The following is a 25,118-nucleotide window of genomic DNA, read 5'->3' as shown; positions in this document are numbered from 1 at the left end:
GAATTAATTCATTCAGCAAAGTTTCGGGATACAAAATTAACACTCAAAACCAGTGGCATTTTTATAAGTTTATAACGAACAAATCGTAAAGGGAGTTAGGAAAACAGTTCCATTTATAATAGCACCCAAAACCAATAAATTCTTAGGAATAAGCTTAAATAAGAAAGCTGAAGATGTATACACTCAAAAACTACAAAACATTGCTGAAAGAAATTAAAGAAGACAACAATAAATGGAAACACATCTTGTGTACATGGATTGATTGCAAGAGTTAGGATTGTTAAACTGTCAAGACCATCCAAAGAGATGTATACATTCAGGGCAATTCCCATCACAATCGCAATGTCACTTTTTGCAAAATTAGAAACACAAACAACAAAGCGTAATAAACATCCTAAAATTTGCATGGAATCTCAAGGAACCCAGAATATCCAAAACAATCTTGAAAAGAAACAATGAAGTTGGAGGTCTCACAGTTCCTGATTTCAAAATTTATTTTAAAACCACAGTAATCAAAACAGTGTGATACTGGCATAATGACATATAGACCAATGGAAAAGAAGAGGGAGCCTAGAGAGAAACCCGGCTTATGTGGTCAAATGATTTTCACCAATGGTGCCAAGACCATTTAATGGGAAAAGAGCAGTCTTTTCAATAAATGATGTTGTGAAAACTGCATTTCCACATGTAAAAGAATGAAATTAGACCCTTACCATATACCATATACAAAAAATAATTTAAAATGAATCAAAGACCTAAACATAAACATAAAACCTAAAAGTGTAACACTCTTAAAAGAAAACATAAGCAAAATGCCTCATGACATTGGCTTTGGCAAAGATTTCTTGAAAATGCACAAAAAGCAAAGACAAAAAATGGCATATGAAAATTAAAAAGTCAAACATCTGTGCATCAAAGGACACAATCAACAGAGTGAAACACAACTTTCAGAATGGGAGAAAATATTTGCAAACCATATTTATAATAAGGGGTTAACATTTAGAATATATAAAGAATTCCTACAACTCAACAACAAAAAACAACCCAATTTTAAAAATGGGGAAAGGACTTGAGTACACATTTTTCCATAGATGATACACAAATTGCCAACAAGCATATGAACGGATACTCAGCATCCCTAATCATTAGAGAAATGCAAATCAAAACCACAATTTTACCTCACACCGTTAGGATGGCTAGTATCAGGGGGAAAAAGACTATAACAAGTGTTAGCAAGGATTTAGGAAAATTAGAACCCTCGTGCACTGTTGGTGAGAATGTAAAATGGTGCAGCTACTATGGAAAACAGTATGGTAGTGCCTTAAAAAAGAATTACTGTATGACCTAGCAATATCATTTCTGGGTATACATACAAAAGTCTTGAAAGAAGGATCTTTTTTTTTCAATGTTTGTTTATTTATTTATTTATTTATTTATTTATTTATTTATTTATTTTGGGAAAGGAGGGGGCACACAGAGAGAGAGAGAGAGAGAGAGAGAGAGAGAGAGAAAGAATCCCAAGCAGGCTCTGTAAAGTAGGATTTTAAAGAGACTTGCACACCCATGTGCACAACATTATTCAAAACAGCCAAGAGATGTAAACAACCCAAATGTCCATCAATGGATGAAAAGACAAACATAATGTGGCATTATACATGAAATAAAATATTATTCAGACTAAAAAAGGAAGGTAATTCACATGCTACAATATGTGGAAATTAGGCTAGGGAAATAAACCAATCCCAAGATTTATATGGGGTATCTAGAATAATCAAATTCACAGAAAGAGAATGTAGAATGGTGGTTGCCAGGGACTGAGGGAGAGGGAAATTCGGAATTACTGTTTAATGGGTATAGTTTTGCACGATGAAGAGTTCTGGAAACTGATCTTTAACACTATTAAACTTTACGCTTAAAAAATAGTTAAGATAGTTATGTTATACATATTTTTACCACAATTAAAAAGAAATGTGATTGGCTGCATTCCATCAAATATCACAGGAAATGGGTCTATTCAAAATTGACAATTAAAAATTTGTTTTCTGATACTCCATGTACTTTCTTGATTCAAGTCTGTGATTTTAAGAAGCCATTTTTGATAGCGTTATAAACAATGAATCTCTAACATCTCTTAGTACTTCGTTTTTACCATGTTATTTTCAAAGAGCTGATTTCACACAAACATATTAGCAAAAACGTAATTAATACTCTTAACATCTTTTCAATTCACTCAGAACGTTTTAGGCAGAGGAAAGCCGTCAATAAACCAAAGCGCACAGATTCCATGGCACAGCTCCTGTCTATATTCATCCAGAAGGCAACACATTGTAATAACAGAGTAATCTGTTACACAGTCCAGTTCTGTAGCTCCATACTATGGAATGCCTTAAATTAACATATTTTGTTATTTTTCCAGAATTCTTGCTCATACTAAAGTTCAAATATGATAGGGAGTACCCTAATAGAAGAAACACTGAAAACGGGGGGGGGGGGGGGAATGCAGCATTTGTTAGATTTAACTTTTTTTTTGTTCTTATTTCTTTGTTCGTTTTAAATACCTGCTTATGAAATTTTCCTGATATTTGAGTGACCCCCCCTCCCAAATATATAAGCTCCAGTTTCCCAAAATCTGCATCCACCTAGGGGAAAAAATTGGAAAAATATGACTTAAAATAATAGTGATTATTTCTGAACTATAAAATAATTATTTCTAAACTACATGTACATATCCCCCAATTTTATACGTATACATACATATTTTATTATTATTTTTAAAGTACTTACGTTAATACCAAAAAGACTTTTTTTTTTTTTAAAGCAGTGGGATAAGAAATAACCAAGTAAAAACTTAAAACAGACAAACAAAAACTTGTTCCCTGACAAAGTACCGCTGCGAAAACCGGCTGTTGAAATATTCACAACCTACTGTTATTTCGCTCACATTCGCTCCTACTGCTCTGTATTTACTGGGGGACCAGGGAAGCCCAAGCCAACTGTACAGGAGGGACCGGTGTGGAAGCTTCTACTTCTAGGATTTCCTGCTTCGCCTCATTCACACACTCCAGAGTCCTGACTTAGCTAAAAGTGAAAATCCACCGCAGTTGAAACACGACTAAGCATGTCGTTTCGATTTCAGGACTCCTTCATCCCGAACCTGCAAAGAATGGCTGTAATATCCGGTTTGCTTTTCACTTCTAAAGAGAACGGTCCATATCCGTAGAAGGCAGACGCTGCAGGAGCGCGAAAGGATAGGCGAGGGCAGCTGAGAACTTGTCCCTGACCGCAGCGCCCGCCCTAGGTAAGTTCGCTCCTAAACCTGGTCTTCCATGCACAAATCCATTAACTAACAACAACAAATTCCCAAGCGCAGACCCCACGCGGGCAGGCGGCAAAGACGGCATAAGAACGGCGAGGGTGCTCCGCGGTGTGTGGCCCTTGGGATGGTTTGCTCTGCCTGAAAAGCGACAGCGCCTGCACCGTGTCCCCGGGATGCGTTGCCCCTCTTCTGGCACCCACCCGGGTTTGCACCAAAAGCCCTGCATGGAAGGACTGCATCCGACTGCATCTTTAGAAAGGGGGATTGCAGTCCTTTCTTAGACTGAGGGACCAAACCCCGACCCAGTCACAGAGGTGCGGCGTAGACTCGCCCCCTCCCTTCCCAACGCCCTTTTTCAGACAGGTCCTGCCTGCGCCCCTGCTGGGCATTGGGAAAACAGAGAAAAAAGATGATCCTTACCTTAGGGACCGTGTAAATCTAAATTTGGGACTGTTGGTTGTTCTTTCATTAATTACACTCAATATTCTGAAGTTGCTACAAAGCTATGTTACATAAAATAATTCAACATTCTTCCTAATCGATTGTTAATCAACTGTTAAAAATAACCGTATGACCGAACTATATGGTTTGCTCATCACGCACTGTTTCTAAACGCACCATCCACACAAATAATAACCTGCAGTATTTATTAAAAATACAGGTTTGGAGCATTTTTAACCATCACTCTAGATAACTCTTACAGGCAGTAACTTTGGAAAATAATGATCATTTATCAGTATATAATACAGCTATCTCATTCTACTTTTTATTTTGGAGAGAAAAGCTTCTTGCCTTGTTTCCACAGTCCTGCTTTGCATTAAACATTTTTTAAAAGAAAATCACTTTGTAAGATCATCTCTTTCCCAAAGCTTTTCATAACATTAACTATGAGAACTCCACATTTCCTCCTAACACGGCATTACAAAGGCTCATGTTTTACTTCTAATTTCTCCTTGAACAACCATAGAAGAAGTCTCATGAGAATCAGGTTGAATTTTTTAACCAAAAAATATTATAGTTACCCTCTTACTCCTTGGTAATTTCCAGTTTACAGAATCCTATTGACACAGAACTTGTCTCACTATTCTGCGGCTTCACAGGCTCATTATTGAAACAGTACATTAATTGTGGAAAATTTAATGTATTGAGAGGTTTTGTCATTGATCCAGACAGTAATGAATTAACCAGGAATTACCGTTTTACCCATAACACTGATAAGAAAGTTGTAATTTACCGAGGCGAGTTCCTTTTTCAAGGTCGTCCAGGCAATAGATGACTAGAACTCTAGGTGTTAATTCATAGCAGTCTCCCTCCAGAATCTGTACTGTGACATCCCAGGTGTCTCTGGGTTGCCCCTGCCTAACACTCTCCACAGTTCCCTCCTTGTCTGTGGTTCCCTTGGGGTCTGATTCTGCCAGCTCATACTTCTCATGGGACAGTTTGTTTGTGGTAATCCTTCCTTCCTTCATACCAGCTTTAACTGTGGGAAGGAGTTGTCACCATTTCTACCCAAACCAATTCTTTGCCTTCTTTTGGAATTTCACCCTTCCTGCCTCTTTCAATACTTATTATTTAAGCAATACTTACATTGCATTTATTATGTATCAAATATAATTTTAAGTGGTTCATATGTATGCAGTCTGGGATACTTTTTATTCTAGTGGCCCTACAATTTAGTTATTATAAGAATTCCCATTTCACAGATGAAAAAAAGGAGACAGAGAGATATCTTTCCAGTAATCACGCAGCTTGGAAAGTATGGATCCAGTGTTTGAGCCCAGGCAGTTGAGCCCCAAACAAACAGTATGATGCTGTCTCTCTTTAACTTATCAGCCATCCGTTTCTTTCCAGGATCTTCAAATAATCTCTCTTTCTCTGTCTGTCTGTCTGTCTCAATCTTTATCTCCTTGCTCTTGCTCTAATTTTAGCTCTACTCTACATCTCCCCCTCTGCCATCAACACCTTTGACAAATCCCTTTTATGGGCCTGAAAATTCATGGATATCTGCCATGTAATTAATCATTTTTGTTTCTCATAAGAAACAAATGGACAATATTTTCTATTCCCCCCAAATGTAGAGAGTAAATATAATATTGAAAAGTTATGTAAGGATGCATTTTTTATCCAGAAATTATTCTTAGTTGCAGACTGCTATTTCAATTACTATCCCGAATTAGCTAAGAAAGTTGTAATTGCGTGTTACCACCTGTCCCAAACTATACTGGATCATATTATCCAGACTCACCTATAATGATACAGGAGTGGTGAGCTCACTTCTGTCTCCTGAAGGAGGTGCCCAATTGTGCCCAATGAGCATTTACTTGAGGGCATGCCCTTGTAGGGGCACCTTTTTGCATGAGACCTCCTACCATTTTGGGTCCCGTACTGCCTAAATGACTATTCAAGTAACCCCACCTTAGGCAGAGGACTGGAACCAGTGTGGGGACATGTGAATGTTGCTTAGCGTTATCTTAGAATAAAGGCACAGTAAATGTTCTTTGGATGGTCTCTATCTTTTGGTATGATGAAATGTTCCATTCATTTAGATGACAACAATCAAAGCAGAGTCTAGCTCAGATGTGGAGCTCTGTCAGATCCGGGAAGATCCTCAAACATCCTCACAACTGGCTCTCTTTGCTGTAAACTTATAAACGAGAAATGTTTTTCAGTACATGAATGAATCCTGGCCCCATATATTTCCTTTTTTAATCTTTCTTTCTTTCTTTCTTTCTTTCTTTCTTTCTTTCTTTCTTTCTTTCTTTCTCTCTTTCTTTCTTTAGAGAATGAGCAGGAGAGGGACAGAGAGAGAGATTGAGAATCCCAAGCAGGCTTCTCGCTGTCAGCTCAGAGCCCAACATAGGGCTCGATCTCACGAGTCCTAAGAGTCTGACACTTATAACCAACAGAGCCACCCAGGAACCCCTGGACCCATATATTTCTTTAAGCACTGTGTATAAAGGTTTTGGATATTGAGACAAGCTGCATTATTTCTTTTCCCTTCTTCTACACTCACTCCCCCAACCAATCCACCTCCTGTCCTCTTCCTTTCACTAAATCTATCCTTATCACGGGCACTGTTCACCTTCATTTTCTCTTTCTCAGAATATTTTGTGTATAATTCAACCCCCAATAACCCTATCTATTGCCGTGTATTTCATCTCTTGCTTACTTTTCTCCAGACCACTTACCATCATCTAACACATGTAGATCTTTTCTCATTTGTTTTGTTAATTACCTGACTGCCCCTACTAGACTGGAGCTCCACGAGGCAAGAATCTTATCCATTTTGTTCATTTCTGGATACTGAGCACCTAGAACAGTGCAGCATACAGTAGATACTCAATAAATATTTGCAGAATTGATGAGCCACTATATTGTCCTGGAATTCTTAGAAACTCTATGACCACTCTTCTCATTTCCTTCGTGTCTCATTCTGCCTTACCCCCAAAATGTTGGTTTTCTCAGGACTCTATCATCAGTCCTTTGCTTTCTTCATTCTGTTCATTTTATGCATCTCTTGGATGTGATTATTTTAGGATTCACTTTAAGAACAATTAAGATAATAGATACAGGTTTTCTGTACCAAGCCTTAAGGCACTAACTAGGGTACACACTTTTCCCTTAGGAATGATGTCTATATTCCATAAGCAGAAAGCTGATATGTATGTAATTTGTACAACCATTAGAGGTGACTTCACAGAGGGGGGCGCCTGGGTGGCTCAGTCAGTTTAGCATCCCACTTCGGCTCAGGTCATGATCTCGTGGTCCGTGAGTTCAAGCCCCACGTTGGGCGCTGTGCTGACAGCTTGGAGCCTGTTTCAGAATCTGTGTGTCTCTGTCTCTCTGACGCTCCCTCGTTCATGTTCTGTCTCTCTCTGTCTCAAAAATAAATAAACATTAAACAAAAAAAAATTTTTAGAGGTGATCTTGTGTTTTTAGAGGTGATCTAGATCACCTCTAAATAGAGGTGATTTAGAGGTGATCTTCAGGATCTTGTGTTATATTGAACAGTTCTTCTGGATTACAGGTTACCATGGCATCTGGACTCACCATGGAAGCCCCCATTTGCCTGATAAAAAACAAGGAAGAGGAGCTGGTGGTGAATCCAGAAGCACTAGAGATTCTTGACAAGATATCTCAGCCTGTGGTGGTGGTGGGCATTGCAGGGCTGTCTCGGACAGGAAAATCCTACCTGATGAACCGCCTGGCAGGACAGAACCATGGTGAGTGTTGTCCTGGGACCAGGGCCATTTACTTGGAACCATCAATATAACAGGCTGTTCAGGCCTCCTCTAGTGTCATCTCAAGGAAGAGCCTAACCCCTCCCACTGAAGAAAAATTCTAATTCTCACCATCAAATTTACAACCTAACCCTATCTATCCACAAAATCTTACTCTTGTATCTAGTAAAAAAGAAGAGTCTCCAACCCTGCTTGTTCTCTGGAACCCATCCACTCTCATCAGCTCAGCTCCTGTCGTGATTCCCTTTCTTTCTTTTGTGTCACTTTTGCCCAAATTACAGGGCCATTCCCAGCAGCATAAAATTTTAGTTTATTGTGTCTTCTTTTTACAAGAGATAGAAAAAGGGGCGCCTGGGTTGCTCAGCCGGTTGAGCAGCCGACTTCGGCTCAGGTCATGATCTAGCGGTCCATGAGTTCGAGCCCCGCGTCAGGCTCTGTGCTGACAGCTCAGAGCCTGGAGCCTGTTTCAGATTCTGTGTCTCCCTCTCTCTGACCCTCCCCTGTTCATGCTCTGTCTCTCCCTGTCTCAAAAATAAAAATAAAAAAGCGTTAAATTGTTTTTAAAAAAAAATTAAAAAAAAATAAAAGAGATAGAAAAAAAGAGGAAGGAAGGAATGAAGGAGGGAGGGAGGAAGAACCTGTTATTCCCAAATCTCAAGGGAGCTAAGATTAAATTTTTTCTTCCATTTCATAACAAAAGTTTGATAAATTGTGCTCCCTCTCTTTCTGTATTCAGTGTTTTCTAATGTGAAAACTGTAATATGTCCAGAAAAGTTTGTAAAACATACATGTACTATAAAGTTATTAAATGTAAGATGGTCACCTGATCAGGTAAAGAAATTTAATATTACCAACACTCAAAGCCCAAATCACACCCTCTCACACTCTTATCTGTGCTCACCAGTATTTTTAATTTTGATGGCACTTCTTTGCTTTTTAAAGATGGTTTCAGGGGCACCTGGGTGGCTTGGTCAGTTGACTGTCCAACTACTGATTTTGGCTCAGGTCATGATACCAGGGTCATGAGATAGAGCACTGCATCAGGCTGTGTGCTGAACCCTCTCTCTCTCTCTCTCTCTCTGCCCCTCTATCCTCTTCGTGTGTGCGTGCGCTCTCTCTCTAAAAAAAAAAGAAAGAAAGCAAGAAAGAAATGGTTTTATAGTCTATGCATTTCAAAAAAGTTTAATTTGGTCTGCTTTTAAAGTTTATATAAATGAAATTGTACCATGTGTATTCTTTTGTGTGTTGTTTTTCTTGTATGTATTTGTAATTTATTTCTGTTAACTGCTGCATAGTGTACAATCGTATGAAGATATCAGAATTTGTTTCTCCATTTATTATTAATGAATGTTGAGATTGGTCCCAGATTTTCTTGTTTATGAATTCAACTATCATAAATGGTTTTGTACTTAAATTCCAGTACACACTTACTCAACCTTCCCCCGTTGATTATACCCAGAATTGGACCCACAGGGTGACAGGGTATCTGTGTTTTCAGCCATTCTGGACAGTCTCAAACAGCTTTTTAACTTTTATGTACAATTTACATGACTGTTAGCAGTCATTGAGATTTTCCCACATCCTTATCACCATTTGGTAATGTTAGACATTTTGGCTTTTGCTAACCTTGTGACTATATAGTCACATAGTCTATGTCTCACTATGAATCAGTTTGAGAACCTTTTCATATATATATTTGCTGCTTGTATTTCTTATTTTTTTCAGTGCAATAAAGTTTTTTTTCCTTTTAAGGGTCAGCTAAAACTACACAGGTTAGTAGAGTTTACATTAATCTGTCCTATGACCTATTTGAGCCTATACAGGTACAAGATGAATAGGGGGCCCAAAGTGTTTCCTCAGAAAATCCTTAATGTCTGTAAACAGTAGATTGTCGCTGAAATGGAAGAAACTCCTTTCCCTGCTGGACCCTGAAATGGAAGACATTTATAAGTTTCACCACTGTAGCTCCTGGGGAACCTGGACTATCTACTGTCCCTGTATGTTGTTAACTCCTCTCTTGCAGGTTTCCGCATGAACGCCACAGTGAGATCTGAAACCAAGGGCATCTGGATGTGGTGTGTGCCCCACTCCTCCAAGAAGAACCACATCCTTGTCCTTCTGGACACTGAGGGCCTGGGGGATGTGAAAAAGGTAAGGAAGAAAGTTGAGTAAACTTCCTTGCTCTTGCCTATTAATTCACTACCTCAATTCCACTTCTGTGACCTATTCCTACAAATAGCAAGTGCAAATTATAGATAATGAGGTTAAATTCTCTTATCTTGAACTTTTTTCCTTGAGAGCACAAATATTTTGATATTTTGAGTTAAGATATTCATCTTACTTTTAACACCAGGGTTAATGACACAATTTAATAAACACTTTTGAGTAGCTACATCCAGGCCTCTCTGCTAAGTACTACAGACACAGCAGGGAAGAAAGACCCAGAGGTTAGCGGGGAGACCTCAAGTACTTAGTACAATCAGTACAAGGTGCCATGGATGCAACCTCGTAGTGAGTAGGGATTAGATTTCAACTTTCCTGGTGAAAGTTGACTTTCAGAAAACTGACTGAAGTGTAACCCATCAGGTCAATGGGACTACCAGTTAAATTGTATGGATTGGTGAGTTTGAATATAGTAGCCTCAAAAATAGGTTTGAACAAAGTAATATATTTAAATAAACTCCAGAAAAGCTTTGGCTGTTCCAAGAACATCCATAATGATTTTAGTCTAAGTTTCTTCACTGACTTCTAAAAAGCATGATCTTGACCAATAGAAAATATTGTAAACAAGATACTTGTAGGCGTGTTGTCTTCACAGTATTGGGCACAATCAGTAGTTTCTCCTTACTTCATATAAGTCTGAGTCTACATTGTAGCAGCAGAAGATGGGTTGATTCTGATACTGCCCCTCAAAAAATAAAGGAGAGACTTAGAAATTCTTAATTAAAATTTTTTAATGTTTTAAAACTTTAAGTTATAAAGTCCTCAGTATAAAATAAAGTGTAAAATAAAAACAGAAAAGAAACTAAAACAAAACCTATCAGGCCTCATGAATTCATCTCACCATATGTTTGGATTTTAACAAGTTTATCCCTTCTTTGAATGTACCAGCAACTTCTCAAACTAAGAAAAAAGAACAAAAGTACCAACTTGTTACTTACCATTCAAGGGCCCTGCAACTTAATTCTTAGTGAGTTAGATCTACTCTAATTACCACCCCCCACCCAAAAAATGAAGAGGGACTCTTGATGGTGAAATATATTATATTTTGGCCAAAACTTGTTTCTTTTTATCTAATTACACTTGTTTAAGGGACCCAAACATACCATATTATTAATAACTGGTGGCAATAGAGAACAACTCACTAAATTTAGATTTAGGTAGTGTCTAATTCTGTTTTCCTGGCCTTCAATGCCCCTCCCATCTTGTCTTGAATCTCCTTCCCAGTCTTGTCATCTACTCTCACACATTTATACATTGCTTCAGCCAAATGGAGTAATTCTATAATACATTTATATGATTGTGCTTTTTAATTCCGACTTGGCTTGTGTTGGTCCTCCCATGATCTTTTCATTTCCACAAATCCACACTGCATCATTTCTTTAAAACCCACCTATTTTTTTTTACCCACTGCCATCATTTCACAGTCAGATGTAATCTCTTGCTCAGAATTCGCAGGACACTTTTCTTTTTTACGTTTTTGGTTTTTACCCCTTTTCCTTTTACATTTTAGGCTTCTGGTTCTACTCCTGGCAGAGATCATTAACTTGGTTAATGTTTCTTTTTTTTTTTTTTTTAATTTTTTTTCAACATTTATTTATTTTTTGGGACAGAGAGAGACAGAGCATGAATGGGGGAGGGGCAGAGAGAGAGAGAGACACAGAATCGGAAACAGGCTCCAGGCTCTGAGCCATCAGCCCAGAGCCTGACGCGGGGCTCGAACTCACGGACCGCAAGATCGTGACCTGGCTGAAGTCGGACGCTTAACCGACTGCGCCACCCAGGCGCCCCAACTTGGTTAATGTTTCTTGGTTGTATGTTTACTCACTGGTTGACCAGCCCAGAAAGTCAACTTCTTGAGGGCAACGACTATCATATGGGTGGTTGTGTCCACACAACCAAATGTATTGCCTGACATTTAGAAGACAACCGATGAATAGTTGTTGAATTTAACTGAATGACATTGTGTTTTTAATGTTGTCCATGACGCATAAAGTTTGCTGTAGGAATAATTTCCTGCTTACTGGCATATATCTACTGTGTTCTAGTCACTGTGTTAATGAATGGAAATGTTAACAAGTAAATGAAGGGGAGACTCTTTAGTCTTTTGCTCTAATGTGCTTTCCAGGTCAACCCTAAGAATGACTCATGGATCTTTGCCCTGACTGTGCTTCTGAGCAGCACCTTGATCTATAACAGCATAGGCACCATCAACCACCAGGCCCTGGAGCAGCTGCAGTATCCTTCCAGGGACCAAACCACCACGTTTTATTGAGTTTACAGGAATGGCAACTGAGACTGTCATCTTAATTGTCTGGTTGAGGAGAAGGGACATGGGAAATAAGTTAATGTTTATAAAATTTGTTTTTATAAGACCTGGAAATTGTGGTATAAATCATTTCTCCTTCCTTAGCTGAATTCTTAGCTACGTGGCTGAACTAACGCAGCTCATCAGGGCAAAATCCTCAACACCTGATGAAGTAGAGGACTCCACCGAGTTTGTGAGTTTCTTTCCAGACTTTGTTTGGACTGTCCGGGATTTCACTCTGGAGTTGAAGATAGATGAATCCTCAATCACTGAAGATGAGTACCTGGAGGATGCCTTGAAGCTAATTCCAGGTCTCAGAGCATGGCATGGGTGATGGAGGTTCCAGAGGGAGTGGGAGCAACTAAGCCCTGTCCTTCAGGACTTGAAATCAAATTTTGTTTGCCCTTGGTTCGAGATATAGTCTATTAGTGAGGGGTGATTGGTGAATGATGTGTGGTGATTGTTTTTCATAGGTTATTAGCTGTAAAACTCCAGCTGCTGGAGTAAGCTCACTGAGGAAATTTAAGGACCACTGTGGAACCAAATGATTTTAGACCAAATGGGTGTTGTGAAACATTTTTCTAGGTTACAGTGCTGCAGCTTCCTAAGGCCTACATACTCGTGTTCCTTTTATGTGCTCCTCTTGTTTCATACTGACAAAAATAGCTCATCAGATTAGAAGTTGGTGAACATTGAATCACAAGAAATAAACAGACATAAATTGTTTGTTATGGAAAAATATACAAAACATAAAATTTACCATCTTAACCATTTTTGAGCTTATACTTCTGTGGCAATAAATGCATTCACATTGTTGTACAAGCATCACCACCCACCAACTCCAAAAACTTTTTATCTTCCCCATCCAAAGTTGTACCTGCTAAACACTAACTCCCTAATACCCCCTACCCACAGCCCTTGGCAGCCACCATTCTACTCTCTGTCTCCATCTAGGTACCTCATAGAAATGAAATCATACACTACTTATCTTTTTGTGACTGGCTTATTTCAGTAACCATAATGTCCTCAAGATTCATTCATGCTGTAGCAGGTGTTAGAATTTCTTCCTCTCTGAGACTAAATAGTATTCTACTATGTATATACCATATTTAAATGACTGTATTTTAAAAATATATTTCATGTTTCTATGAAATATTCTATGAATACTTTACTAGTGCCTGGACAGTTACAAATTTCAGAGAAAGGATATTTACACATTAAGAGTCCAGAAAAAAAAAAAAAGATGTCCTTCTAGTAAGACTTTCAGATCCACATCTATCTGTCACATGATTTCACTTTCTTCTTTCTTACGGTCTTGTACATTATGTTACCATTTTAATATCATTAATTCACTACATGTTAATTTTACTTGCATTTTATTTTTACTTTATTTTAGCAGAGTGAATCATTGATGGCACCTGGAAATAATACAAATTTTCATTTAATCATTCATGTATTCATTTTTCCAAAAAAATTTTATTGAACATCTTATATATCCCCAAAAATCATTCTATGAAGTACTTCCAAGTCAGATCTAGCCTGATATAGATAGTGTTAAGACCTCCAAATTACCTGCAGGTTAACCTTACCACGTGGACACTTCCGCTAAAAGAGCTCCAAACATATTTTTTTAGTGTGATTTTTTTTTACTCTGAATTTTAGAAATTTTTTTCTTCCCTTGGTATTATTTGTCCATCTCCTGTTATTTTCACAAACAATGTCTTACTCTTCTTTCTGGCATTACTTTATTTTAGGAATTTTCACTACTTTTGTTCATTCATCAGTCATTTGATAAACATTTTATAAATACTTAAACCACTAAACTCCATACCAATGCTAAGGAAACCAATTGTAAGTTTGTTCAGTTGAGCCTGATGCCTTTCTTTCTTCTCCCATAGTATTTTCTTGACTCTGCTCCATGCAGAAATGGATTTTCCATACCTGTGGTGATGGCCCAGGTTGGTTAGAAATGACTGGATGAAAGGAGATTTACAGACACAGGAGCTGCAATGATGGGAAAATTCCTGGAAATGAAGTCCTCACTCCTCTACCTGAAGGCTGCCTTTCAGTGATCACTTTTTTTCCACCTTTGCAGGCACAAATCCCAAAATCCAAAATTCCAACATTCCCAGAGAGTGTATCAGACAGTTCTTTCCAAAACGGAAGTGCTTCATCTTTGACCGGCCTACAAATGACAAAAATCTCTTAGCCCATATTGAGAACGTGCCAGAAGACCAGCTGGACAGTAGTTTCCGGGAGCAATCAAACAAATTCTGCACCTATATTTTCACTCATACAAAGACCAAGACCCTACGAGAGGGAATCATTGTCACTGGGAACCGTGAGTCACCTTTGTCCCACAGCATGTCTCTGTATCACTGTGCGTGGGGGAGCTTTGAGTATACTCTGAGTTTGGCAGTAATTTTGTTGACATCTGTGTGTAATGATGGGGAAGCAGATATTCATGCCATGAAAAGGTATCCATACATGTTTCTTAATTAGTCTCCCTATGTGAGGGTTTGCTGAGACTTAATATATCTCAAAACCCTAATTCACTAATTATAAAAAGGCAAGACAGAGTTAAAGAGAGGACATCTGCAGATTGAGAAATCCTATAGGATATCTTCTGGTCTTTAAGGATATAGTAGATATTTTGTAAACTTACATGAGTCAGATCATGAATAGGAAGCTATAAGTTCCGGCAAGCCCATTGACAAAGAAACTTACGTATAGTCTTATATGCAGGGCAGGCTTCATGGGCACGTGACTTATATAGTCCGGTAATACCTTGTGCAGAGATGAGCCAATACTCTCTGTGTGTTTTGTTTTAAGTTTCCTTATTTATTTTGGGAGAGAGAATTCTAAGCTGTCAGCGCAGAGTCTGATCTGGGGCTCCAACTCAAACCATGAGATCATGATCTGAGTGGAAATCAAGAGTCGATTGCTTCACCAGCTGAGCCACCCAGGCACCCATCTATCCGTGTTTTGAATTCTTGATCATTTTCAACTAGGAGCCCACGTTTTCATTTTGTCCTGGGCCACACAAATTATGTAGCTGGTCTTGTTTGTGTATACTACTTCACCTGTATAATCTATTCCTTTTTATTCTCATTGAATGGGAAACTATTTTTCCAGTGACCCACGAGCATATTAATTGCAATTAATCAATTATTAAAAAAATTGTTTTAATGTTTATTTTTGAGAGAGAGAGAGACAGAGCACGAGCGGGGAAGGGGCAGAGAGAGATGGAGATACAGAATCTGAAGCAGGCTCCAGGCTCCAAGCTGTCAGCACAGAACCCTGCCCAGAGCTTGAACCCATGAGCTACAAGATCATGTCCTCAGCCAAAATTCGATGCTCAAATGACTGAGCCACACAGGCGCTCCTGTAATTGATCATTTAAATTATAATATGAAGAAATGGAGAACAATAAAAGAAAGAATAGGAAAACAATGTTGTTAGAAAGAAATAGATTCCCAAAGAAGAAAATAAAGTTTGTTTCTAAATAAGGTGGGGTTTTTGTGATCTCCGAATGATGCTCCATAAAAACTGGAAGCCAATGATTAAGACCTCGCTATTTATCCTCAAATTTCCTGCCTTATTCAGGGCTGGGGACTCTGTTGAAAGCCTATGTGGATGCCATCAAGACGGGAGAAGTTCCTTGCTTGGAGAACGTGGTGACAGCTCTTGCCCAGCGTGAGAACTCAGTGGCCGTGCAGAAGGCAGCCGACCACTACAGCGAGCAGATGGCCCAACGAGTGAGCTTCCCCACAGACACGCTCCAGGAGCTGCTGGATGTGCATACAGACTGCGAGAGGGAAGCCATTGCAGTCTTCATGGAGCATTCCTTTAAAGATGACAAGCGGTCTTTCCAGAAAAAGCTTGTGGTAGTGTGTCTTAGCATTTATCCTTCCTAATTCCTACCCTTCTGGATGAATGCTTACAGTACATTTTTTTGACTCTGCAGCTCTTCTACCTCTCATGGTGGATGGAACCTGGGTTCTTGTGAGTGACAGGGCACTACAGGGTTACTAGTCACCTTTTTACTAAAAGATGGGCATTCTATTAATTTTCTATTGCTACATTTGAAAATTACCATTAATTTAGCACATTGTAATAATAAATATATATTTGTATATATATATTATTCATATATAATATATATAATACATATATAATATACATGCATAAGCTTACCATTCTGTAGGTCAGAACATAGGCATAGGATGGCGCCATCCTCTGCTCAGAGTGTCACAGACTAAAAACAAGATGTTGGCCAAAATGAGTTCTCAGCTGCAGGCTCTGGAGTGGCTCCAAGTTCATTCGGGCTGCTGACTGAATCCCCTTCCTTTTGGTTGTAGGATTCATGTTCCCTTTTTTGTTGGCTTTCAGACAGGGGGTGCCTCCAGCTCCTAGAAGCATTTTTTGTATATCTCCATGTTCTCCTTTCATCTTCAGGACAACAATGACACATAAAATTCTTTTCATATTTTAGTTTTTTTGACTTCCTCTTCTACCAAGAGCTTGGGAGAACTCTCTGCTTTAAAAGACTATATGGTCTTATCTAAGCCTTCTCCAATCCTACCCTCTAGTAATCTCCATTTCTTAAAGTTAACTTGTACCATGTAATATCTAACCACTGGAATAAAATTCAGCAAATTCATAGGCTCCAGGACCATGCAAGGGGTATACATCAGAAGAAGGAAATCTTGGAGGAGAGTTTAATTCCTGGGGACAATTAATTACCATTGGCATCTTTCTGGAAGTTTGTCTTTCAGTCTATGACCACCCTACAGTGAAAAAATTCTCTTTGTTCGTATTGAGAAAATGCCAGAAAGTCAGCTGTATTGTAATTTTCAAGAGCAGGGGAAATGTTTATTTTTTCCTCTTTACACACTCAAATTCTTGTTAAAAGAATTCATGGAGCGTTCCAAAGTCTGCTCAGAATACACTTTAGTCATTACCAGATGATTGTTTGGGGGGCAGGGGGATGTACATTTTCATCCATAACAACCCAAACTCTCTGAGGAAACTCTACTTCTAGCTACAATTCAACTTCCTATTGCTCATTGTTGATGATTGGGTCACTGTTAATCATACTACAGCAGAAGGAACCATGGAGTTCATGTCTTCAACCCCAGGGAAGTAAAGGGACTTCCCACAGGTCACACAGAGAATTGGTCAGAACTAGGGCTAAAAGTCTCTTGACTCCTGGTCTGTTCCATGTTTCATTGTACTCTTAGGTAATCAGGATGCTTTTTCTAAAAGGATGACAGTTGAACTTTCCCTCCTAACAGCTTCTTCCCATTGGATTTCTCTACATTTCCCTGGCAGGACACCATAGAGAAAAAGAAGGATGATTTCTTGATGCAAAATGAAGATGTATCTTTCAAATATTGTCAGGCTGCAATGGAGCAGCTTTCAGAGCCTCTGAAGGAAAGCATTTCAAAAGGAACTTTCTCTGTTTCTGGAGGATATGATCTGTACTTAAAAGCAAAGAGAAATGTTGAACTTGGTTATAAAGAGGTGCACAGGAAAGGAGTTAAGGTAAGGAATAAAGGGAAAGAGGTTGAACCGTAGAGTGGAGTCAGGTGGCCTTTGTTGCACCTTCTGAATATCTAAGACCCTAGTACCAATTATGGGGAAAAACAAGAGCAAGGCAATAATTCCCTATGGAGCATATGATAATATTTGTGCTAAGTCCCTGGGGAATACAAATATTAGAGACACAACTTTGCTCCCAAGATGCTGATTTTACCAGAGATACAAATAGTGAACAGGATAGGGTATGATAAAGGTTATACTGGTATGCTAATAGACTAATGATAATGGTAATGATGATAATAATGGTTAACACATTGAACACTGACTCTCTCTACCACACATGGTCTTTAGGTGCTTTTGTTGGGTTATTAATTTAATCATCAGAGTAATATTGTGAATTAGGTACACTACTATCTACATTATACACTTGAGAAATGTGATGCACAGAGAAGTTAATAAATTGCCTAAGGCCATGCCACAGTAAGTGGTAGAGCTGGTAGGGCAAATCAGTATCTTGGTGGCCATTCAAAGCTCAGATGGCAGCTTAGGAAACATTACAGAAGGTTGCTCCTAGAAGTTTAAGATGAAGTATTCATAGATGTTAGCTTTATTAAGAAAAGCTAGAAGAGCTTCCAGGAAGAAGAAAAGAATGTCCAAATACATATAAACAAAGTTTTAATATGTTTGTAGAATCAGGAGTCTGGTTGGCTGTAACCCATGGTGGGGCTTGGGGGTGGGCATCAGTTAGAAAAGGGTCTCAAGAACTAAGAAGACTATGATGGAGTTTTTCCATTCTCATCAATAGATTAGAATTTATGCTGTGGACATAGAAGGAAGGGAATCACTCAGGGATACACAATTTACTGGGCCACATTTGAGGTTTTGTTGAACAATTATTTCTGCAACCAGAGACAAGATCTTTGTTGCCTGACATGTATTTGCTCCTTGTTGGTTGGTTCCTCAGGCAAATGAGATCCTCCAGAACTTCCTACAGTCACAGGCAGCAGTAGAGGAATCCATCATGCATTTAGACAAAGCCCTCACTGCTGGGGACATGGCCAAAGCAGGTACAGGGGAGGGCTCAACTCACAGCGGGATGGGTAGATTCCTGCAGTGCCCACTGACAGATCTGACCAAAGACCTTCTTGCAACAAGGAGTTTCCTCTTCTACCACAGAAAACATGCTCTGTTCAATAAATTCTGAAAATAACAAGACAAGTGGTAGTTGTACATCAGCCAGCCAGGCAGAGTCTCTAACTTCAAAATGAGAAACCTGTCAATGGTGTGGCCATCTGGTGAAATTACACATTTCCCAGTCACCTTTGCAAAGTCAGTTAAGTCTCTAAGCTCAGGAGGGTCAGACCTGACCTGTTATTTTATTCCCTTTAAAAACTTGCATGGGGCAGTGGAGCAGGCCAAAAGGGAGGCCTCTGAGAAGGAACAGGAGCAGCTAAAACAGAAAGAAAATGAACAAAAGCAAAAAATGGAGGCTCAAGAGAGGAGCCTCAAGGAAAACCTAAGCCAGCTGGAAGAGAAGATAAAGAAGGAAAAAGAAAACACTCAGGAAATGCTGGAAAGGATGTTGAAACATTATCTGAAGGTAAGTCTGGCCTGGATTTGGGCAGATCCTCACTCCTCAGGAAGAGAAGGACAAAATTTTAAGCAAAGTCATGATCCAAGAGTGAAACACAAATGGCATGTGATTTACTAACTTTCTCAGTCCATGTGGATCCTCCTATAACCCTTAAAGCCATAATACATCTGTCCCTTCCATAGTGCTAGACTTTCGAGTATACAAATAACACCCTTGAGGAATGGTTTGCTATTTGGAGTGGTTATGGAATGGTCTTGTGAACCCCAATTGAGTAGGGTCTTTGTCTTCTAGTCCTATAGTCCTTAGGATTCTTGATACCACCATCAGAGAGATCAGAAATAGATTTTTTTTTTGTCTTGAAAGTATCCAATTAGGTCTGATATGAAATGAAAAGGCTCCAAAACTTGCTGCATTTTTTTCCAGATCTGTCTGAATATCCTGGGATTATTATAAAACATAGAGGAAAATCTTTCCTTGGTCCAACCTGCAGCTTGATAAGCAATATTCTGTACAGAGTCAGTAGTTACCATGCTTTATTAGATGATTGTGGCCATGCAACCTCAAATAGAACTGAGAATTAATTAGAATTAAAACTGTATTCCTACCCAAAGAGTATTGTTTGGGCTAGAATGCGTTATGGGGAAAGTTCTCATGTCTGATCTAGGCCCAACACCTACCCACCCCCAGAGAGATGATGCTGAGGACATCTTAGGATGTTATAAACCATGGATACTCTCATTATCCAGGTCAAAATGTATGGACACATTGGATATCCTCCAAACAGCAGTCTAAAGTGGCAGAAAAATAGATACCTACGTTTGCTGCTGGCTGAATCCTGATAATGGTGATTTTCACAAGTGGACTCTTTTCATTTTATAGGTCCAAGAAGAATTGCTTAATGAAAGATTTGGAAAGAAATCCGAGGAGTTGAATAAGGAGATAAATCGACTACAAGAAGAGATTGAAAGAAACAAAAAAACTGATCCGTTATTGATTTCAAAGGCGATTGATGTGGCTGGGAATGTATTAATTGTGGCACTACCTGAAATTTTTAGGCTAGTCCGTCAAGGGAGGAAAATTCTCAATGAAAACAATTAAATAAGCTTAGATGTCTTGTTAAGGATACTATAAAATGAGGCTTCTTTTGTTTTAGTAGTGTAATACTGTGTTTATTTTTGAAATACATGTGTCATGCCACTTTCATACAACAAAAGTTTAAAAATAAAAAGTGATTGCAAAAAACATCAGCTCATGGCATATACAAGATAAACTTAATTTTGACTGAATGAAATAATTTAGTGGAATGGGAACCAAGTTGAAAAATACAATGGAAGAAAAGGCTAAATTTTCAATGCCATTGTAACAAAATAATTCTGAATAAGGTTATAAAGACATTTGTAAAATTTACATAGAGACATACTTTAAGTGTTACTGAAGAACACAAAAATTTATAAAATGAACTAAAGTAAATAAGACATACATGGTGTATGTGTGTGTCTGTACATATATACATATATGTATACATATGTGTATATGTATGTATGTACATGTACACATATATGTACATGATTCCAACAAATACATCAAAAATGTTTTCAAAGTAGACAAATTTGTTTTACAGTATACATTGAAAAACTGTAAGCAAAAATATCCAATGCAATTCTATAAAGAGAAAAATAATGAGAGGCAGTTATCTCTAACTGTATGTTAAAACATCCCAACAAGTAGCACAATGAATATTGAATGAATAGCACAATGGTGCTGGCACCTGAATATTTAAACATCAGTAAAATAGTGTTGAAAGTTTGGACATCAGTAAAAATTCAGATAGAAATTTATTATACAATAAGTTTGGCACTTCACATTAGTGAAGGGATAAGGAATATTCTGTAAGTGTAATTTGGACTCTACATACCCATCTGGAAAAAAAATTTCAAGTCTTCCTTTCACTTCATACCAAAGCAAATTTCAGATGTATCAAAGATTTTTAAATGAAAATTAAATTGTAAAAGATTAAAAAGTAGTTTTGTGGTAGAAAAGTCCTTTTTCAGTGTGAATATGATGATTAAAAAGAAAAGATTAATATATTCAACTACATAAAAATAATGAAATTATTCATAGAAAAGAAAAAGCAAGGCAAGAAGACAAATACCAATATGAATATAAATTAACAACTTCTATCACAACGAGTATATTTCATGAAGCTATAGGAGCCCTTATAAATCAGTGAGAAAAGATAAACAACCCCATTAAAAATGTGCAGAACGGTAAGTAGAAAATATAGTTGGTCAATTCTGCTGATAATAAGAGCTATGTAAAGTAAAACTGTCAGCTACCCGTTTCACCTCTATGATTTACAAGGAAGAACACATTTGACAGAAGACTAGGTTGTAAAAATATGGAGAAGCAGGAAGAGTCTGCTCAGTAGAGCAAGGAACTAGAAAGACACAGAGATGCTCCCAAATCTTGTTTTCATTAAGACTTTTCAATAAAGCCTGAAAAATCCAGCCCCTCGTTTCTTTTTAGATAAAAATTCACTTAGGAAGTCTTCTGGAGTAGCCTCTGAATTCCAATTCAAATTGATAACATGGGTAAAAGAAAAGGAAATTTTTCTTTGAGGTCAATTCAACTTTTATGGAATTCCTTTCCATGTCTCTGTAGATTCTGTAAATTCTGCTCTGGCTAGAATGAATTCCTTCTGATTCTCCAAGCTTCATGTGTTTTATCTGGACTCTGGGCTTTTGCACAATACATATACTTATTTAAATAACCCTGCTTGATATTCTTTATATGTTAGCCTCTGTTCCTCCTTCTGGTCTCCTATTTCCTGACTTCCTGAGACTAGATGAGGTGACCCTTCTCTATGCTGCCATTGTGCCTTGTCACTCCTACCATAGCACTTTTTATATAATTATAAAATGAAACTGACCTATTTACCGCTGCCTCTCCTACTGTCTCTTGATCTCAGGTACTCAGTCTTCTTCATCATCTTATCTTTAGTTCCCAACAGGCCCACCATATGATCACCCAGCGTTCAAAAAATGTTGATTGAATAATTATATAAGCTGCCATCCAAAAGGACTCCAATTTACCATGTTCTAACTACATTATCTGATCTCTGGGGTCTAAACATAAAAGATGTAGCAGTTTCAAGGCACAGCTGACATGAACTACTGGCCCTGCCATATGATATGTCGTATTCATACAAGGGTATCAGATCCTTTCCCTTCTCCTAATCCATCGCATAGTTTAAACTCTACAGACTTCATTATTTAGCCAAACATTATGCCACAGAAAAGAGTGCTTCCTGTGTTAAATCACCAGCTGTTAAGATGATCATTACAGACCAGGGCAATTCACATGCTCACTAATCACTCCAAGGGCAGAAATTGGAGTTAGCATATAAACACATACATCACACTGCTTATTCTGGAGTATTTAAAAGTAAATTATCACATTAATAAGGTAATTTACCCCAGTTCCAATCTACTGCTCTCATAGTTTGTCTCCTCTATTTGTTCACCAGGAAAAAGCATTCTTTTTACCCAGCAACTGTATCAAAAGCTGCTGGTATCTGTTCAAACCAGAGACTGGTACAACCCTTCATCCCTAGCGACCTTTGTGATCAGAACTATCATACTATAAGTAGCTCAAATGTGTCCAGTTGAACCCTAATATGTGACAAAGTTTTATGTATAGTCATTGCTTATTAAATAATTGTCTAACAAATAAATGTCTAATCTAAAGGCACTAAACCAGTACATGGAAGGTACTCAGAAAATGTTTCTTGAAAAAAATTGGCATTCTTTTGAAAATAGAAAACACCTTGTAATTATGTGTGTATGTATATTATAAAAATACATCACATTCATTGAAAAGAAATTCATAATACGTAGAAAACTCTTAAAAAAGCTAACTCCTTCAATGAGCTACTAAATTTCAGAATATATATGCTTTTAGAGTTTTATCTATGCATCATTGATTTATAAGTGTTTTTCCAAATAGAATCACACTGTATACTATATGTGCCAGGAATTAAATTACTCAGCCAATATTTCGAAAATTTTCCACAGAAAGTAATTTCCTTTTCCCAGAAAGGGCTTGGGAGGGTAGGCAGGAAATTCAGTCCCTTTATAAGCAAAATTCACAGGAAGATTCAACTGTTCCTATAACTGTGTTTGATTGCTCCTTATAAACAATAGACTTGGGCACCTGGGTGGCTCAGTTGGTTAAGTGTCTGACTCTTGGTTGCACCTCAGGTCATGATCTCATGGTTCGTGAGTTGGAGTCCCACGCCGGGCTCTCTGCTGTATAAGCAGAGCTTGCTTCAGATCCTCTGTCTCCCTCTCTCTCTCTGCCCAAGCCCCCCCCCCCCAATAAATAACTAAACATTAAAAAAAAAATAGACTTCATTTATCAGAAGAAAAAGCAAGTGATTTCTTAGCATTAGTCCTATTTCCAAGTAGCCCTGCCCTTATTTTCCTTTTCAAACTCGCTTATAAAGAGAAACAAAGTTTCAAATTTTGTCCTAAAATGGACACCAGAACTTAAAAAAGATGGAGATAAACTATAGACTTAGTCATTACAATTCGTTAATCACAAACTGAGAAAGATAGGAGAGGCAACAGGAGAGACAAGCCCAATCAATGAGCCCTGGCCCTATTTTTCCCAGACTAGAGTTGAACATAGCCCCAATTCTACTGATACAGTGGTCATTTTAGGTTCTAAGCTTATATTGCTGGTGGTTTGGGTAAGAACCTGAATTCTGGATCAAGCGTAAAACTGTCCAGTGACAAAGATTCTCTCTTTGACCAAACTTTAGACAGACTCCTCTGAATTCTCTTCTCAAGTAGGCCTTGACTTTGGGGCTTCATGTTTGTCTCTGCATCGTCCAATTTTAGCAAGAATCCTGCTAAGTCAGGTTAGCCAGAATTGCCCACTCCTGATATCTGATTACCCTCAATATCTGATTGGGTTCTTTATCCCCCAGGTGATGTTTGATCACGTTGACCTGCCTTTACCAAGAACCCTGTAGTGTCCGTTTAAACAAAATTCTCCCTTAGTCCTCTTAGTAATTTTCTATCCACTGACCACCCCCTATGCTACTTCTTGGCTGTAAATTCCCACTTTTCCTTACTTTTGGAGTTGAACCCTATCTCTCTTCCTACTGAAAAATCCCATTGTAGTGGTCCCTCTACCTAGTCTTCCTTGAAAAAAGTCTTTAGGACCATTTTGACAAGTATCATGAACTATTTTTCAGTGCTGTGATTCTGCAAGAGCCCAAATTCTATTAGTTGCCTGTGACATAAAAGAGGCAAAAGTTCTGAACACGTTTGTTTGTTTTGACACAAAGCATTTATAATTAAAGGACCCAAGGGACACCTTGGTGTCTCAGTCAGTTAAGTGCTCGACTCTTCATTTCAGCTCAGGTCATGATTTTACACTTCATGGGATCCAGCCCCACATCAGGCTCTGTGCTGATAGTGCGGAGCTTGCTTGGGATTCTCTCTCTCCCTCTCTCTCTGCCCATCCCCCACTCACTCTCTCTCTCTCTCTCTCTCTCTCTCTCTCTCTCTCAATAAATAAACATTTTTTAAAAGTTATTTCTAAAAAAAAAAGGACCCAAGTGTTTTTTATTACGATAAAGACTTATACCAGAAATTTTATTTTTGCATTTTAATTAAACTATAAAATAGGAACAAAACAGTGTTCAGCTTCAAGATGTACAACCAGTAGGAGCGCCTGGGTGGCTCAGTTAAACATCCGACTTCAGCTCTGGTGATGATCTCATGGTTCACAGATTTGAGCCCCCCATTGGGCTCTGTGCTGACAGCTCAAAGCAGGAGCCTGCTTTGGATTCTGTGTCTCCCTCTCTCTCTGCCCCTCCCCTGCTCA

General features: G+C 38.4%; 1 protein-coding gene across 1 annotated transcript; it reads left to right on the top strand.

Annotated features, from left to right (window-relative positions):
- Nucleotides 1-3,222: 3,222 nt before the first annotated feature.
- Nucleotides 3,223-20,470, top strand: LOC115520623 (guanylate-binding protein 4-like). Its single transcript, XM_030325161.2, has 11 exons — nt 3,223-3,298; nt 7,344-7,539; nt 9,581-9,708; nt 11,906-12,015; nt 12,203-12,396; nt 14,181-14,426; nt 15,692-15,972; nt 17,420-17,632; nt 18,594-18,696; nt 19,036-19,229; nt 20,103-20,470. The coding sequence occupies exons 2-11, from the start codon at nt 7,350-7,352 to the stop codon at nt 20,319-20,321; spliced, it is 1,878 nt and encodes a 625-aa protein (XP_030181021.1). The 5' UTR covers nt 3,223-3,298; nt 7,344-7,349; the 3' UTR covers nt 20,322-20,470.
- Nucleotides 20,471-25,118: the final 4,648 nt, after the last annotated feature.

The sequence above is a fragment of the Lynx canadensis genome, chromosome C1 (genome assembly GCF_007474595.2).
Source record: "Lynx canadensis isolate LIC74 chromosome C1, mLynCan4.pri.v2, whole genome shotgun sequence".
Lineage (NCBI taxonomy): Eukaryota > Metazoa > Chordata > Mammalia > Carnivora > Felidae > Lynx > Lynx canadensis.
Note: the sequence above shows the minus strand (reverse complement) of the source record. Positions and strands in the feature narration are given on the sequence as shown.